Genomic DNA, 18,180 nt, shown 5'->3' on the forward strand with positions numbered 1-18,180 from the left:
AGTAGGCTCAAGTATATGTTGAAAACAAGATTTATGTCTCGTTTTCTAAATAATACTCCCTTTGTAAAGAAATGCGAATATAATGCTGGAGGAGTACATGAGGAGTACTAGAGGTGAGACGATTCCAAGCCGGATCCGTGCTTTGCACGATGGTGTTCTGCATTTGTTTCGAGCTGCTCCCCTTTTATTTGTCTTTAGATATACTAAAATATTCTGCAGTTTTTGTTTTGAGTTGCTGGTGAAGCTGCTAGCTAGGATATGTGCTGTTCTGCATTTGTATTCGGTGCACTTGCATTTGTGGCATAAACAGCACGTCTGAAAAATTGTGATTTTTTTTTTGAAAACGCATTCAATGGATGCTTGTGGGGCATATTGCATGGCGATTTGTCCATGGCTCGTCAGCCGTCGGCGCTAAATGAATCGCCTGGACGCGTAGCACCGTAGAGGACATGGCTTCCTCCTACCTTAAGTCGCGGAGTGCATGCTCCAAGGGCAGCACAACCATGGCAGGGATCCCATGAAACTTTGTCCTACACATTGCTTCCTCTCCAATACGTTCCCCTTTTTTATTCTGACCAGCAGAACAGCACAAGCTGACTCAGCGGCGATCGCTGGATGGGCATAGACACACCCATGCGCGCTCTCGTGCACATCCATGGATGGGCATAGACACACTGGCTAGCTACTTGGGCGGCAGCATGGACTTGGCGATGGCCACGAACATCCCCTTGTTGGCAGCGAAGCGGGCGAGCAGGTGCGACCTGTCCGGCAGGCACGCCCTCACCTTCTCGTCGGACACGTACTCCTTGGCCCAGCGGCAGAAGCGAGGGAACTCGTCCTCGGTGACCAGTCTCACCTCGGCAACCTCCTCGAAGACGCCTAGCCAGTGCGCGAACCCGCAGGCGGCGATGTCGACAAGACCGATGGCGTCGCCGCCGAAGAACCGCCTCCCCTCCAGCCGCGCCTCCAGCAGCGCGAAGTTCTCCTTGGCCTCCTTCACAAACCCCTCCTGTGCCTCGCCCTCCGCCCACAGCGCCAACCAGTACGCCTTCGAGCACTGCACGGTGCAGGCAAAAAATCAGCGGATGAAGCTGGGCGAGGACTGAGGTGTGCGGCCACCGTCGGGTTGGTTGCGTACCTTGCCGTCGATGAAGCTGGCCCAGAAGCGGGCCATGGCCCTCTCGTAGGGGTCGGCGGGGAGGAGGGGTGGGCCGGGGAAGGCCTCGTCGACGTACTCGACGATAAGGAGGGACTCGCAGACGGTGCGGTCGCCGTGGAGGAGCACGGGAACTTTCTTGTGGACGGGGTTGTTGGCCAGCAGCAGCTCGCTTTTGTTTCTCAGGTCTTCTGGGATGAGCTCGTAAGGGACTCCTTTCAGGCGCAGGGCGATCTCGGCGCGGTGGCTGAACGGGCTGTCCAATGCGCCGATCACCTTCACGGCCGCCGCTGGGGAGCTCATCGTCCCTGCCTTGCTCGCTCTCCTGCAAATCAGGTGTAGTAATAGTTCGTGAGACTGAGCTCTGGGAACCCGATGAATCTGTGCTATTTTATACTGGAGCTGGGATATGAGATTGAAACTTCTCCAGGAAGCTGGAACATATTTCTTGTTAAGATCTCCAGTCAAATGGTTTTGTTCCGGTGCTTCCGAGAAGTTTCCTCGGTGCTTCCTCCTTCGGCGCATAGTGATTAAACATTGTAAAGTGCAACCGATCGTAGGCGCATAGTGGAGTAAGTCACATCAAAATGTTTATTTAGGATGTCACATCTAAGTTTTTAATTGCTGGATCTATCGTGCGTCATTGATTTTCATGGCCATTGTCTTTTTTCTGTTGGTCCGGCCTCTCGTGGCACTGGCCGGCCTCTTTTTATTTTGTTTTTTCTTGGCTGGGTTGTGACTTGTAAGATAAGAATCGAAGAGGCTATCCCGGTTTGTAGTTAGGCTATTTTTTTCGAGTTGCAATCCACCTTCTATATACTAGTCATCAACTTGTGCAACTGCACAGGTTAGGGATTTTTGAAATTTAAATAGTATATGTTTCTGAATAACTTCTGTTACACATGAAAAATTGTAGGTAGGCAGCATGATTTTTCGCGTATTTGTAGTTACACTAAAAATTGAAACATGGCATTACTCCGCAATAGTAGAACAAAAGCATTTTCTCAAGGTGGCCATTGAATAAACATTGTACATGGCATTCATTGGTAAACTTATGGGGTGATTTGAATAAAACATTGGAAAGTGAAAATAAGACCCTTCAAATCTTTACAAAAGTGGATACGTCCACAATCGTGTTAGAGTACACAATCGGCTATTCCAATTGGAGGTTGGATCTATTCGAAGATTGGAATCCAACTTTTTTGTATTTTCTGGAATACCATTGTTGTGTGGGTTTCATTGTGCAGCTACCTTTCTCTATTAAAACAAATCAAAAATCTGCTTGAATGCACACTACAGGAAAAATCATGTTTTTCCGTGTGTTAGCCTATAAGTCATGAGCTATTTTTCAGATACTCGACTTATGTTCCTCTAAGGCGACTCTAAAAAAAACACCCTACAAATCCGAAGGACTCAGCTTCTGGCCATCTATATGCCGAGTGTTGCAAAAAAGCTCTAGGCTTATAGGGATCACACGGTACCTACTGAAAAAAGCACCTGGCTTACGGTTCACAGTCGGCAAAGACATTTGCCACGTGTCTACAACAGAGGTGGCGTTCCTTATACGTGTCCTATGTACCATATACATGCATGCCTTTTTTTTTGCTTCCATTGCAGTTTATTTGCATGGTAATTGTAGTATTTTTTTTGCATGATAATACGTGTCTCATTCGTATCATAAAGATCAAACTTCAAATCAAATAAAGACCGACATGAGAAAACTGAAAAGATAGTAGAACATCTCTGAGCTTGACACCAATGCCCGTCACCTGCCTACAACAGCACGACAACAGCCACCGAAGAAAAGAATGATGAATCACCTCCTCACCCGAGCTCGACACAGCTTCATAGCTGATATGCAGTTTCGCCGACCTCCAAGGTGGCTCACCAAAAATGAAGCCCTTGCTGTTGAACCAATCAGACCGGTGAAACACCCCAAACATGTCATCTAATTTCAGATCTGGCACCCCACTATGACTAAGACGCCGAAGGAGGAAACCATATCCATCGTCCACAAACCACGGTAATTGTAGTATATACGTGTCTTCTTGCCGGAAGTCAGGTTGTAGTTTGCCTTAGTAAACGTATATGTACAGGTAACTGACTCTATACATCTAGCTTGGTTAATTATTGTGCGTGGTCTGTTCTAGCGTATACTCCTCGTCGTCATCCTCCACAAACCCCGAAGAAACCACCTCGCCGTCGCCCTACTTCCTACCGGAGCTGATCCCATTGATCGCGAGCCGCCTGACGACTCTCCGTGCTGCCTGCCGGGCCTACCGGGCTCGCCTCCAGCTGTCTTCCTCAAACCTCGCCTCGCAGGGTCCGCTACTCCTCGTCCACCACGAGACGTCTGCCGCGCTCTTCCACATCCCCCTCGGCCCCCTAGCGCTTCCGCCTCCCACGCGCCCCCCTAGCCCATGGAAGACCCACCTGCTTCGGCCGGCTCTTCACCCCGCCAAGTCCTCAGCCTCACGCCCTCACCTGCTTCCACTCCTTCGGCTGTCGCGTCGCCATACAAGGCAGGAGCGCCAGCGCCAGCCGCCCCGAGCTCCGCATCCGTCACCTCCTCACAGGCGAGCGAGCCCGCCTGCCCGATCCCCCGAAATGTGTTGGAGCTATTCTCTTTTCCAATGACCTAATCCTCGCCTTCACGCCATGGCACCGCGACATCTACTACTGCCGCATTGGGGATGCTCAGTGGCAAGCGGCGCGGTGCCATGAGGGCTACAACCTTCACAGTCTGATGTTCGTGAAAGGCACCCTCTACGCGTTGATTTATCCAAATTATCGTCTTGCTGTTGTCGAGCTTGATAACAATTCCGTGGTGTTGTCATTTCTTGGGGATGAACTTAGCGCACATACAGTACCAGATGGTAATTTGGTGGCCTGGCTCGCAGAGTGTCATGACGAGCTATTGCTAATTATCAGAAGGAGGCAGTACCGTGTGTTACAGTGGCAATCCAAGGAGAGGAAGTGGGCGAGGACACATAGCCTTGGTGGTTGTAGCTTGTTCTTTAATATGCATGAGTTTGCTGGTTGCCTTGGTCCAGATCATCCGGGAGTTCGAAGAGACTGCTTGTACTTTACTGGAAGCTTTGGGAACTGGAGCGAGTATTCTTTGGTTGATAGATCTTTGCATGAAATTGTTGCCGACTACCCAGGGCAATCAGTATCATCAAAGGATTTTGTATCACTGGCTTGGGTCCTTCCAAGCATTTGTTGATGCAGTACAATGCGTATAAGAACTGCCCAGAAGTTCTCAAGGTACATTTGCTCCCTTGTGACTATTGTTAATGGATTAGAGTTTTGCATTTTATGTTTATTAATCAAAATATTTATGTGACTCTTCAGCAACAAATGTATATGAACTTGTGTATGAATGGACATCCCGACTCACTGTCTTCCTCAAATATTTGACAGTAATTAATGTTCATCAAATTAGTCTTGGCGTATGGTTTGATTATTTCGTTAATTGGTGACAGCAACAACTATGAAATGGACATTTAGGGAATAAGTGGAGAGCATCACTTAATAGAACCGCATACATACTTCAGAGGAAGATTGCAATTTAAAAAAAAATGTTTTTTGGGATTGCGTAGAAAGGCCTGGGTAGTGTGTGCCGCTTCCTTCACTCCTGCAACGAGCGGGAGCTAGAATTTCCCTCCTACGCCAAGTCGTGCCGAGGGAAGACAAGGTTGGTACGAACAAATAATCAATATGCACAGTCCTTCCCCTTGCTATTGTCACTATCTATTTATTTTGATCACATCTTGGATCTGATGCCGCAGAAAACAATGGCATGCACACAGAGGTAGTCTTACACTCTATCCAGGTTGCCAAATCCATTCAGGGGCCAAACTATGGAGTTCACATTAAGACTAACAGAAGTGTGTGATATTTGGCAAAATTTATAAGAGATGGATTTTATATGTGAAGGTCATGAGTCCAATGTAGATACCCATTGTTTAGCTGAGTCGTAGCTGCCTCAGAACTTTGGTTGTTGCATTTGGATAAGAGATATTGGAAGGTTGATGAGAAATGTCGCTTTTGCTGCTGGAAAGAATCCATTGGTCACATTGCTTTTTCAGTGTGCTGTGCCTAGGTATGTTTGGAAGATTGTTGCCGTGATTCTGGATGTTGGATGTACCTTGTAAGATGATGAGGCGTGTGTATTAAATTTTTAGGGAGCGAAGGAGATGTTTTGTTTCTGGTGGAGTTGCAGCGTTGCTTGCTGTAGCAATCTGTACTCTCTTAAACCTAATGCTGTTATTTCTATGATGTTCACATGTGCTGTCTTATCGGTTTGCCTTGCAGAAGAGAAATTAACCTCGGAAGCAAACGGTGCTTCGTGGCCAAGTTGTTGTTGGCAGTGGCGACAGAAATCTTGAACAAGTGATGATGGCTGTGGGGAGCCTGATTCAGTATGCTTTGCGGTCTGTAGCGTGACGAAGAGAACCATGGCTCGTTTGGTGGGCTCGTAGTCGTTTGCTCTCATTTTTCTGTACACTCACGTTGTGTGTGTAAACAAACAAATCTTGTGTGTTGATCAGCTTCTATGTTATATATTCCAGTGTCGTCGTCTTTAGCCAATGATCATGGCTACCGTCGCAATTAGTGCTGAATGTGGCGTCAAGCAGAGATTTTGTCTTACTTTGGACTGCAGAGGGATGTCAACTGCTTTAGCTGTAGCGCAACCAGCGTTCGGTGCATCTCTGTATCTCTCGTCTTGGAGCTGACAGTAGGCTATAAATGGCAATGGTGAATTCAGCGTCTTACAGAGACCCACCAGGCATAGCCGATGGCAATGATGGCCAAGCTCGCTGTTGTGCTTGTATTTCTCGGCTGTGTGGCGTGTACATGTTAAGCAGGGTATGGATATCCGAACCCGACACATCCTCAACGGGTGCAGACCTCTAGACCCCATCCGCCCGCCCCGACGAGCGACTCGTCGACGGCAAGGCCGTTGTGGAGGAGCAGCAGCACCTTGTGGACCGGGTTGCTGTCGAGGAGGAGCAGCGGCACCTTCTTCTGGACCCGGTTGCTTCATTTGCTTTGGCTTTGCTGCACATTTTTGTGTATAAACGAATGACGACCCTCGGGTGTTTTATCATCTTCTGTGAAATGGACTGAAACGAAGCGAAGTTGGGTGCGAGCGACTATATATCTGGTAAAAAAATTGTTTGGTTTATTTAGCTACCATGGATTGTGCGTTATTGGAATAAAGCGCTATGAAAATTCCACTAAGGAATGAAACTAAGGGAAGGTCAGAGATACTCTTGAATTGTTCCCTTTTTAGTTTTGTACAGAAGAGTGATATGTGCACTTCGTCCCCTAAGAAGTTAAACAAAATTGTTGTTAGGTTAGTCATTCATGAGTAGAACTTCTCTCCCATGATTAGTTGTTGGTAGTTTTTTCCCCCTGAAATTAACAATACTCCTTCTGATTCATATTAATTGCTGCTGATTTAATACAACTTTTTACTAAATCATCGATCATTAATATGGATCGGAGGGACTATTAATATTCCTTGTATGATTGTTTTTCTTGTTCACTGGCCGTCTTCTTGACCACTACACGGGTCAATGAGGCTTTGTAGACTAGTCTAAAGCAGCAGACTAAACGTAATCGTCATGGTAGCAAAAATGTTATTTTTGTGATTAGAACAAGACAATTCATCATTTATTTCCGTCATGTCCATTTACTACCTTGATCTAACACACGATTCATGTTACATACAATTTAGCAGCGCCAACGTGTACCCCAAATTTGTTTGGAAACTAGTTGAGTTGTATCCGTCATACGATGAAAGGACAAATTCGTGTGGGAGTTTGTGTCATTCCCTGGGCAATATGGAATTGCTGAAAGGACTATGTTTTTAATAGATCATCTATTCATAATTACTTACATGTTATCTATAGGCCTACGACTTCCATCCATATGTGGTCATCACTGCATCATGTCAACATACGGACTCTCATAGCCTCTGGGTATAGCCGGCTGCAAATAGTTGCGCAGGGTTTACTCAATTAGTTTGATTGGTGAGCTACTTGTAGATTACGTGGATGGGCTATGACTGTCTAGGGTGCGACCGGTAGTTGTCATGTTCTATTTTAATTTGTATTACTGTCTAATAATCGACGACTTCAACTTTATCTACGTTTAATAAAATGGTTGTGTGCATCGTGTGATGCAGAGGCTGGGATCATCCCCTTTCCAAAATAGAAAGTCGGTCTAGTCAGTACCCTAGCATTTACACCTATTAACTATTTCCTATATAATTTTTCATTTCTTCTAAGATAGCAAAACTACCCTATGTACACGAACATCTTGTTGGAAACTGAACCATTCCTCTAGGAAGATTGATCTCGCTGGAATTTGAATCCTAAATTTGCCAGACATTCTTATAGAACTGATCCCGATTCCTCTCATTCTTACGACAGCCCATGAACTGTCCTTGTTTCTAACTGATTCGACGTGCTGGCTCTCGGTAAAGCGGCAACTCCTTGGAAAACATCATGTCTCATGTATACTAGCTGCTCCATGAGTGCTCGTTATATAGGGGCTCAAAAGTGGAGCGGGCATGCCTATATTTACGACTTGATTATGTACAATTATTAGATGGCCCACCTACCACAGCAGTTCAGCTTTATCATCTCTATTAACTTTATCAGACACTAGTAATTGTGCAGGTGCCACACATGTCCAATTCAATAGTATATTGGGATCTTTATGATGTTATCTTCCACTGCAGGAACTCTTCCCTTTGGCTACACAAATGCTGCCTAAGGTTTGGCCTTTTAAGATTGATCAAATGAAGACAATTCCTTACGCCTCGGCGCTGTTGGGAGCATTATGTATGCTCAAGTATGTACACGTCCTGACTTAGCAAATGTAACTGGAATGCTTGGCAGATATCAGTGTAATTCAGACTTAGATCACTGTAAAGCTATCAAGAAAGTAAAGCGCTATCTTTAAGGGACTAAAAATCATATGCTTAGATATAGAAAGACTGACAACCCAGAAATTACGGGTTACTCAAACGCTGATTTTGCATGCTCTAAGGATAGTAAGAAAACCAGATCAGGCTATATCTTCACACTTGCAGGGGAATCAATTTAATGGAAAAGCTGCAAACAGACACTTACTGCATCTTCAACGATGCAAGAAGAGTTTGTGCCATGTTCTGATGCTACCGGGCAAGCTGTATGCCTTAAGAACTTTGTTCCTAGACTTAGAGTGGTAGACAATATAAATAAACCACTTACATTATTCTGCGATAATTAAGTTGCAGTTTTCCTTTCGAGTAACAAGTCAAGTGGTGCTGCCAAACACATTGACCTTAAGTATCTAGTTGTGAAAACAATTAATTCCGGCATATAAGTACTAAATTGATGATTGCTGATCCCCTGACTAAAGGCTTCCCACCAAATCTCTTTTGAGAACATATTGGTAGCATCGGTCTAATGGAAAGCCTATAACTATCCGGGTAACTAAAATAATGAGATCTCAATATTTCAACTTGGAATAAGGAAGTTTGTTTCGCATACTAAGTGCAAATAATGATTAATAAAGAAACAAACTATTATGACCATAATTAGGGAGCATGATGCATGCCCATACAGACTGCCAACCATAAATAATTATCTCTTCCGAGATGAAGTCTTACGCTATATATTTGGGGTTCCAGTAATGATTATCTATTGTTGTGAATACATTATCTTGGTGTGATGCCTTTGTCGAAGTATGCACTAATGATGTTAACGATTCAATCAAGTGGAAGAACGTTAGAAATATTAAGTGATTAAATGGTTAATATGTTAATTACCGTAAGTTAAAGTGGGTCCATGAGTTAATTATGGGATTAACAGTAAATAACAGTAATTAGCAATTTGCACCTATGATTGGGGGCCTAATTACGATGATGGTTAGGTCTCACGTCATATACAACGCTATATATAAACGAGGGCATCCCTGCACCTATTTGATCATGGTATCTCTTAGGGTAACAATGCCCTCTGATAATTACTCCAACTTTGTTTTAATCAGGACCGCACTGGACGTTAACGTGAAGGCTTAGCCTTACTCTGGTGAGGTGCCGGAGTTGTGATCGACTACGCTGCTGCAATTCATCACCAACATCAGACTCTACTTCCTCCATCGAGATGGCCTCTTCAAACGGAGGTATAATCACTCTACTGTCCACTAATTTCCGCATCAAATCAAATAGTGTTCATGTGTATTACATAAGATCTGATTACCAGTAGCATAATGTGAGCAATTAACTCTAACAAGAGGTTGACTGTTCGGGGTGCAGGGTCGGCGGAGAGTGGGCACAGGCTGCCAGCGTTGGAGAAAAGGAGGTAGGTGGGGACGTGGTTAGAGGGATGGGGTGGTGAGACGGTGTCTCAGTAGTACAAGACCCCCTCATTAGTGGCGTCCAGACGTGCCTTGTAGCAGCGTTTGGCCGGAGCGACGCTACTACCGCGCCGCTGGTAGTATACAGCCAGCAGCACTCGGGCCGAACGCTGCTAACCGGTAGCACTCCAGCAACGGTTACGGCCGAACAGCACTAATCGCAACTCAACCTGTAGCATGCCTGGCAGGATGCACACCGCTGATTAGTTCTCAACATGGTAGTGTTCGCTTCACCTTGCACGCTAGTGGTCTAAAATGCCCGGAAACAAAATTTATAAGCATTTATTTTCTTTGGCAGTATGTTCTACCACTGAATTTTGCTTGCATGGCACCATTTTGGCTAGCAGATCCAAAGGTAGCAATTATTTTTGTTGAATCATGAACTAAACATATGAAATCCTGAAACACAATTAACTAGCATCAGATAGTACCTAGCAATTACGGAAAAAATACCAGCGGCGCAGCCGTCCGCATGTTGAAGGAGACTTTGCGTATAGTAGGCGGAGGATAAGAGAGGAATGAAATGTAATCAGAGTCATATGGAGAATATTGGTTTTCTTTTCGGACTACGGTTGGAGCGTCGTGGCTAGTTTAGGTCAAAGGAAGGTCAGGCAGAGAAGATTGGTTTTCTTCCCACGTTACAACGGGAGTCTGGGAGTTACTCCAGCAGCTGTTATTAGTTTCACTGGCAAACATCCCCGTGCGTATCGCATGCCCAACCATCACCTACCTCATGGCGCGCCATTTATGTGCAGACAATTAGAGACTTTTTATATTAGTCCTTGTCGCTTGTGCCTGTCCCTAATCTCTCAGATGACAAATATTAAAATAATAGGTGTTTTAATTTTATATGAAATAGTATTTGAAAAATGTGAACAACTTCCGAATTTGAAAAACTTTTAAAACATGAACAATTGTTGAAAAAAGTGATCAAAAGTTTCAAAAAACATGAACAAAGTTTTGAAATCCCGAACATTTGTTGAAATGTTTTATATATAATATTTTTTTTACAAATGTATTGTACAATTTAGTAATATATGCTGAACAATTTTAAAATGCACATTGAATATTTTTGTGATATACTCTGAAAACTATTCAAATACTTATTGACATTTTTTGTGATACACATTGAAGTTTTTAAAAATATGATGAACATTTGCTCAATATAGGGTGAACATTCCCTTAAAAATACGATGAACACTTTTGTATATAAAACATGCAATGAACTTTGTATAGTACACGAAAGCAGAAAGAAAGAAAAATGGAAAAATGAAAAAGAAAAGAAAAGAAATAGAAAAAGTAAAGAAAAAAAAGGAAAGAGAACAAAGTGCAGAACGACCGTGTCCAGCCCAAACTGGGGTATCGGGAGGTCAGCCCAAACTTTGTTTTCGTTGGGCTGGGAAGTTTTGTTTTAAAGAAAACTTGCGTCACCAATAAAAAGTCATCTTCCTTAAAATTTTCAAAAACAGTTCTTGGGTTAGTTGGTTGGTGCGCTGCCGTCTATGAACTTGTCATCCTGGTTCGGGTCTAGCTTTTCACAAACAAAAATATTATCGGATGAATTGGTCTATGTCTATCATAAGGAAACGGCGGATGAAAAAAAAATCTCGACCTTCAATCTTTGTGATTAACATAAAATCAGCGGATATAAAGGGGTGAAGTATGGACAACAAAACATTTCAAATAGCATGTAATTAACTAACTCAAGATTTGATGTCATACTACCAGCTCTACACTGAATGCGTTCCGGGTCCTCATCAATCTTATGGTTGCAAAAGGCAAATTCCTTGTGAACTCATCAATCTGTGTGGACCGCTGAAAAAACATCATGTTACCTTTCTCAATTGGACTTCTAAAAAATTATTGCCCTAATTTTAAACATCAAGATAAAACACACTTTTTCTAAAATTCTAAAGAAACATGAGCTCATATTTTTCACTTCCCCGTGTCTTGCAAATTATAGTGCCTGTTTCTTTCATAAAAATAATACAGTCAGACCACTGACAAGATGAGAAACTATCAATCTTGGCCCACATTTTCTTCTCTTCTTATTGTCTCGATTTTTTTTCAAAACTATGTTATTTTTTGTAGCAATTTCGGAAACTATAGGACGTAATGCAAAAAAACCAAAACTAGTAGCCCGTCGGCCATCCTTTGGCCGCAGTAGTACTTTTCGGCCACACTTAGGCCGAAGTATTGTTTTCGGCCATCTCCTGGCCGAAAAGGCACTTTTTGGTCAACTCTAGGCCGAAATAGACTTTTTGGTCAAGTCTAGGCCGAAAAGTCACTTTTTGGTCAAGCCTAGGCCGAAGTTGCATGGCTCATGCTGAAATGTATTTTCTCGCCACCCGTTTCCCGCCCACCTCTTCCCGCCACCTGTTTCCCACCAACCCCTTCCCGCCATATGTTCCCTCCACCCGTTTCCCGCCAACCCCTTCCCGCCTTATTTTCCCGCCAATCCGTTCCCGCCTTATTTTCCCGCCAATCCCTTCCCGCCTTATTTTCCCGTCAATCCCTTCCCGCCAACCCTTTCCTGCCATACCGCAGTTATTCTTTCCCGCCATTTTCTCCTCTGTATCTATAAAACCCCCTTCAGGCGGAGGTGGATAAGCATTCCAGTGTAGTGTAGTCGAGATGTCCCATTATCCATTCGATCGTAGTTTTCACCCTGAGATGAGCAACACTCTGCTGAGTCTATCTACCGATTTCAGGATGGACAATAGGATAGTTCCATGGGACGAACTCACCGGTAGTGACACCATAATGAATGAGTTGGCTCACCAATTACGTAGGTCTGGGTGGCCTGAAAGGACCTATGAGGAGGTACGTCAAGAACTTCTTAGGTTGCATGAAAGGTGGAAGACGGTGGTGGAGCCGAAGAGTGAAACTTTCAGAAGGACTGCAGAAAAGCATCCATTTCTATGGACTGAGGAGAGCGAGGACGACGATGATATCTTCATGCCGCCGCTTCTGGGTTCTGCATCGTCGAAGGGCAAGAGTTCTGCATTGTCCAAAGGAAAGAGTTCTGCATCCTCGAAGGGCAAGAGTTCTGTATCGACCAAGGGCAAGAGTTCTGCATCGACGAAGGGCAAGAGGAGCGCATCGTCGAAGGGCAAGAGGAGCGCATCGTCGAAGGGCAAGAGGAGCGCATCGTCGAAGGGCAAGAGGGCTGCATCAACGGAGGATGACGATGATGACTTCATGTAGTATGTAAGATGTATTCCCGTTGTACCGTTTCATTCAGATGTATTTGCATTATTAGTTTGTATTGTATTATTGTAGGGCATTATGTTCTATCTGAATTTCATTTTGTAGTATGTAAGATGTATTGCACAAGTTCAGCCGCACCGTTTAATTCAGATGTACTTGTATCTTAATTATCGGTTGTAGTCTATTTGGAAATGTAACTGGAATAAGAATGCGAATTAATAGTAATATGTCTCTCGCATACATAAAACAATATATGTCTCCTGATCACATAGAAGCAAGTGCGATAGTAACACATACATGAAGCATGTCTCATACATAAATACTGACACACAGCTGCGAATAGTCTGAAACTAACATAGATAATGAGTCATACATAGATAGATAAGCATATCACTGCGGGGGACGACGACGAGTCTGGGTCTTCCTCGGGCGAGGACCGGAAGGCGATAAGCGCTGAGGCGGTGGACGAGGCTCGCGATAACCACGACCATAGTTAACCTCGTCTGTCACGGTCTGTGTCTCCTGCGTCGGTGGTGGTGGTGGAGTGTGAAACACTGTCTACGAGAAGCCATAAATGTTTGTAGCTTGGTCATCATCCTCGCGGTCGCCCTCAAAGTACGAAGCACCACCACTAAGGATCGGTGACTGCTCTGAATGCATGAACGGTTGCAACTGGTTGCCGCCTGCGGTAAAGTAAAATTGATACAAATGCATGAACGAAGCACCACCAGTAAGCATCAGTGACTGCTGAGAATGCAAGAACGATTACTACACTGTTCAAAAGAATGTAGTGAGTAGTGTTACCTAGATTCATCTGCTGATGCCAGTAAGCGCTCCCTAGCTGTGAAGGAGGTGGCTCATGCCAGGAAGAGCTCCCTGGCTGTGAAGGAGGTGGCTCATGCCAGGAAGAGCTCCCTGGCTGCGAAGGAGGTGGCTCATGCCAGGAAGATCTCCCTGCTGTGAAGGATGAGGTTCTGCACGGTGCACAGAGGGTCGTGGTTCTGAACGGTGCACAGAGGGTCGTGGTTCTGAATGCTGTATAGAGGGACGTGGCGGACGATGTGCTGGAGGAGGAAGTGCAACATCCGAAGTCCGTCTACACGTAACAGCTGCGTAAATCCCGCGTAGCTTGTCATCAAGACGCCTCAACCATGAGACGCCCTCTCGCGGTGGGATAGTTTCTCCCCTCTGAAAGCGCCGCATTAAAGTGGAAACCTCCTCTCGCGCCTGTAGTGTCAAGTCACCCTGTACACAAAGAGTTAACCAATTATATCCTCATTGTATGATAGACACCACGAATAGACAACCAAGCGAATATGTCCAGATTAACAAAAGACTTAACATATGAGAACCAAGGCATTTACCGCGTGGTGTCTACTTCCCACAACAGAGGCAGTTGGATACATATCGCTGGTGAGAGGGGCTTCGATCTGATCAGGAGCAGCTGATGGAACCAAGTAGATCCTCGTTGTATGCCGGTAACGCTGCAGATACAACCCGAACATTTCCCAGTTAAAGGGCCGAACCTCACCTCAGATATTTGTTGCAGCGGTAGTCCATTCTTCAACGTAAGGGGTAATGCTCTGAAGCCAATAAGCCATAGACTTGTTTCCTCCTAGGCGACTGTCCCTGAGATTGACATGCGCGATACATGATTAGGTATATTATGAATGCAGAGCTGCCAACTAAAATAGTATTAGTACTTACTTGTGCACGTGGTCTGGCAAGTGTGGAATATCTGGAATCTCAGGCTGTTGATATAGACCGAACTGTCTCATCACCCTATGAAGAGACATCTCCTCAACCGTCACGTCGAACACCAACTTGGTCTTGGTCATCCAAAAGTGCCGATCTCTAGTGCACAATCCAGAAATCCCAACTGGGTACCTCGATGATATAGCTTGAGGTGAGTATGGCTCCCAAATAATTTGATCCTCGTGCAAACTATCAAACTGCGCCATGAAGGACGGGTAGCATCCCCTAACCTCAGTATGCGCAAACTGTCTCTGTGCATGACAACAAATAAGCATTAGTAATACTATTGAATGGCAAGAAATAATTGAATTAATTATTACTTAATATAAAAGTACCTCTCGCCGTGTCCAAACAGATCCCATAGAAGGTAAGTCGCTGATAGCAGGCACATAAGTCCCAGCTAAGTCCTCCAAACCAAAAGGTTTATCAACGTAGACATAGGGTCATCTAATAGGAAATCTCTCGTATGACCAGAGCTGCAACAATAATGGACATCCAACAAGACTAGATTTTCTAGACTTCAACAAGCAAGCTTTGCACAGGCCTCTGTACGTAGCCGCTAACAGAGCAGAACAAAAACTCCTCTATAGAATATCCGCAGGGCAACGTGCGTCAGTTATCTCTCGTGCAATACCGATGAGTCGTGCATCGACAGTGGTCACGTGGTTCTCCGTAAACATTGTCTTGCCGAACAGCCAAAAAATATATGCCTCTAGGGACCGGTCAATCTGTACCTCCGACAACTGAATGTCGGGATGTCCTAACGAGACAATCTATATAGAAATGTAATAATTGTATGAACATCGGCCAACTAAAAAACAACATTTGTTTAAGTGGCCGTGATGGTTACCTGAAAGTGGCCGTGATGGTTCTCACGCGCGGCCTAGGGTTCTCAAATGTATAGAGGGACGCCACAACGCCGCAGCCCCCCCGACCCCAATCTCCCTCCCCCGCCGCCGCCAGCTGGGAGTCGGATTGGCGGGGAGGCGTTTCCCTGAGTCCAATCCGATGGCGGATTCCTTCGCGGGGGGAATTTTTGCCTGAGCCAATCTGACTCGAATTCAGGTACCATCTTCTTTCGCCTATTTATATGGTCCAGCCGGTCTTGATTTCTTACTCTACGGGCTCGATCACTTCGCCGGCTTGCAACACAGGACCGCCGGAGAGGAGGGGCATAGCAACTCGACGGCATGTCAAAGCGGCAGCTGACTCTTCAGCCGTGTTGCCACACAGCCAAGCGGCGGCGGCCGCCGCCGTCGCAGCTGCAGCAGTTGCGACAGCATGTCTATCTCGTGGTGGATGACTGGGAAAGTGGATACAGCGTCCGCAAGATAGACATCGACGCCATGTACTCTGACGCCGGCGCCGACCTGGATGACGATGACGAGGCGGAGCCCCTACCAGATCCCCCTGTCGTGCGCTTCTACGGCCGCCACTGCCGCCTGTCGCACTTCGGCGCGTACGGCACGAGCATACTCGCCATGCCAGTCCACTGTGATGCCACAGGCGCCTTCCCCATATTCGACACAAAAACGCTGGGGGTCAAACTCTGCTCCCTTCCAGACGGCAGCAGTCCCAAGCCCTTGTTCGCGTCTGTAGGTGGCGAGCATTACTTGATGCTGGGATCCTCCGTGTATGTGCTCGACGCCCTGCCACCCCGCAGAACTGAGCAAGGCAAGCAGTGCTCTTGGACCAAAAGTCACAAATTGGCTCCGTTCATGTCCGGTGAAGTTGTGTCCTTTGCAGTGCACCCCAACGACCGGTTGCTTTTCGTCTCCAAAGCAGCCAGAACCTTCGTCCTGGACACCAAGTGCCTCGCCTGGATGACCCCAGGCAACTGGGTAATGCCTTTCAAAGGCCAGGCCTACTTTGATGACAAGCTTGATGCCTGGGTAGGGCTCTGCCGCCACAATGGCGGAGTCGGCTACGTCTGCTCCTGCGAGGTGCCGCCAATGGCTGATTACACTTCAATGTCGACCATGCCAGCTTGGAAGCTCGGGGACCAGCTCTTCAATGCAGACGAAAGGCACCTAGGGGCCACCCTTCTCTACCTGGGCGGCATCAGTGACTACTGCCTGATCGAGTCTCGCCTGCACAAGGATCAGGAGCCTTTCGGACCCTGTGATGGGCCGCGCCGCCATGTGCTGCACTTCACCAAGTTTAGTCTCAAGTATGATAAAAATGGAGAGCTCAGGACGACGCGGCGAACGGCGCGCTCCTACCAGATGACTGAAGGACATGAATTAAATGAGATATTCTTCACTCCTGTGGCTTTCTGGATGTAGCCAACTTATTTTTCTTGAACCATGTATTATGAGTCAAATGTTCTCTTCTGTTTTCTTTTTCAAGTTAAATTTGGTACTTTCCTGAGTTTGAAAGGTTTCAGATTCCAGTTGTAAATGTTATAATCTATGTTTGGAAGTTCAAATTATTGATTTGAAAGTTTCAGTATCCAGAAATAGTAGGTGTTCACTGCATACACACTGTTATTGACAGGCAAATTCTCTGCCTTTGTTTCCAATTTTCATTGTCTACACAGTACATGGCCTTGTCCAGATTTATAACAGGATATGAAGAATTAGCGCACATGCATCCACCTAAATGCAAACATGTTACAATATTACTTATAGCTCTATCGGTATGTCGGACTTCATCAGACATGTTCTATCTGTGTCAAGTGTTTGATTCTTTCTAATGTTAGACTGGCATCGTCTTTCTCGAACTTACAATTTAGATAGCGAGTCCTTCGTAAATTCAGAATCACATGGACTGATTCTTCTGATGGATGTACTGTAAAGTGTAAACCCTGTGATGAATGACAATAGTAATATTTTCTTGCTGAGTTTGCATGTTCCTGTATTTCTTTACCATGCTCTGGTTTACTTGAGCCTTTGGCATACTAATGAACTATATATTGATATTTTTCAATCTTCATTGATTTTATTCATTGTGGTATTCCTGGGAAGGTCTGGATAATTGTTATGCTCTGTGTTGATGTTAGTAGGTATTATAAGTTTCGAAACATTCTGGCATTTCGCAATACTGACAATGTGGTAAGCATGTATAGTTAAGAGTGCAAATGCAGTAAGGCATATTCGATGAAACGTCTTATCTCCTTTCTTTTCATATTTGCTATGGCTACTGCTGTTAATGTGATGTCAATTGCATGCTGATATATCTTTGATGGTCCATGTCATTATATTGTTCAGTTCAATTTCAGTTGCAGGCGGTTGCTGTGATTGGAGCATCAAGCTGAGCATACATCCTTCAGGTTGGTGAGAGCATCAAACCTTGTCTCCATTGTGGCTTCTGACTGTTGGTTTCCAGTGTTGATCTGTCTGTTCGAAGCGTTTCTTGTCGTTTCTACTCAGTGCCATTCATTTGGTTTCATGTGCCCTCCTGCTTGATTGCTGCTACAGTTGGAAGAATACCCTTCATCCAAATTGTTTTACTTCCTCTGTTCCAAATTATAAGTATAATTTGGGATGGCGGTAGTACTTGTTTGTACTATCCAATTTGGGTGCATCCTGTATTCATATCAATCTACAAGATTGAGGTTCTTACAGTTTACATAATAAGTCATAACACCCGGCCAGCCTAGGCAATTTAATTAGGAATCCTGTTTGGTTCAAATATTTGAA

General features: G+C 45.1%; 2 protein-coding genes across 2 annotated transcripts; one reads left to right on the forward strand and one right to left on the reverse strand.

The window, feature by feature from the left end:
• Nucleotides 1-541: 541 nt before the first annotated feature.
• LOC125508467 (probable glutathione S-transferase) lies at nt 542-1,669 on the reverse strand. Its single transcript, XM_048673183.1, has 2 exons — nt 1,139-1,669; nt 542-1,057 (listed from the first exon to the last, which is right to left on the reverse strand). Exons 1-2 carry the CDS (start codon nt 1,457-1,459, stop codon nt 683-685), a joined length of 696 nt encoding a protein of 231 aa, XP_048529140.1. The 5' UTR covers nt 1,460-1,669; the 3' UTR covers nt 542-682.
• Nucleotides 1,670-3,129: 1,460 nt separating this feature from the next.
• On the forward strand, nt 3,130-6,456 carry LOC125506949. The gene is made up of 3 exons (XM_048671656.1): nt 3,130-3,179; nt 3,307-3,439; nt 3,546-6,456. Exons 1-3 carry the CDS (start codon nt 3,130-3,132, stop codon nt 4,380-4,382), a joined length of 1,020 nt encoding a protein of 339 aa, XP_048527613.1. The 3' UTR covers nt 4,383-6,456.
• Nucleotides 6,457-18,180: the final 11,724 nt, after the last annotated feature.

This window comes from Triticum urartu, chromosome 5 (assembly GCF_003073215.2).
Source record: "Triticum urartu cultivar G1812 chromosome 5, Tu2.1, whole genome shotgun sequence".
In the NCBI taxonomy this organism is placed as follows: domain Eukaryota; kingdom Viridiplantae; phylum Streptophyta; class Magnoliopsida; order Poales; family Poaceae; genus Triticum; species Triticum urartu.

Coding starts and splice junctions, on each gene's coding strand:
- LOC125506949 (XM_048671656.1), top strand. CDS start 3,130: ATGACTAAGACGCCGAAGGAGGAAACCATATCCATCGTCCACAAACCA. Junction 3,180..3,306: donor TCCATCGTCCACAAACCACG/GTAATTGTAGTA, acceptor GGTCTGTTCTAG/CGTATACTCCTCGTCGTCAT. Junction 3,440..3,545: donor CTGCCTGCCGGGCCTACCGG/GCTCGCCTCCAG, acceptor TCGGCCCCCTAG/CGCTTCCGCCTCCCACGCGC.
- LOC125508467 (XM_048673183.1), bottom strand. CDS start 1,459: ATGAGCTCCCCAGCGGCGGCCGTGAAGGTGATCGGCGCATTGGACAGC. Junction 1,058..1,138: donor CCAGCTTCATCGACGGCAAG/GTACGCAACCAA, acceptor TGCACCGTGCAG/TGCTCGAAGGCGTACTGGTT.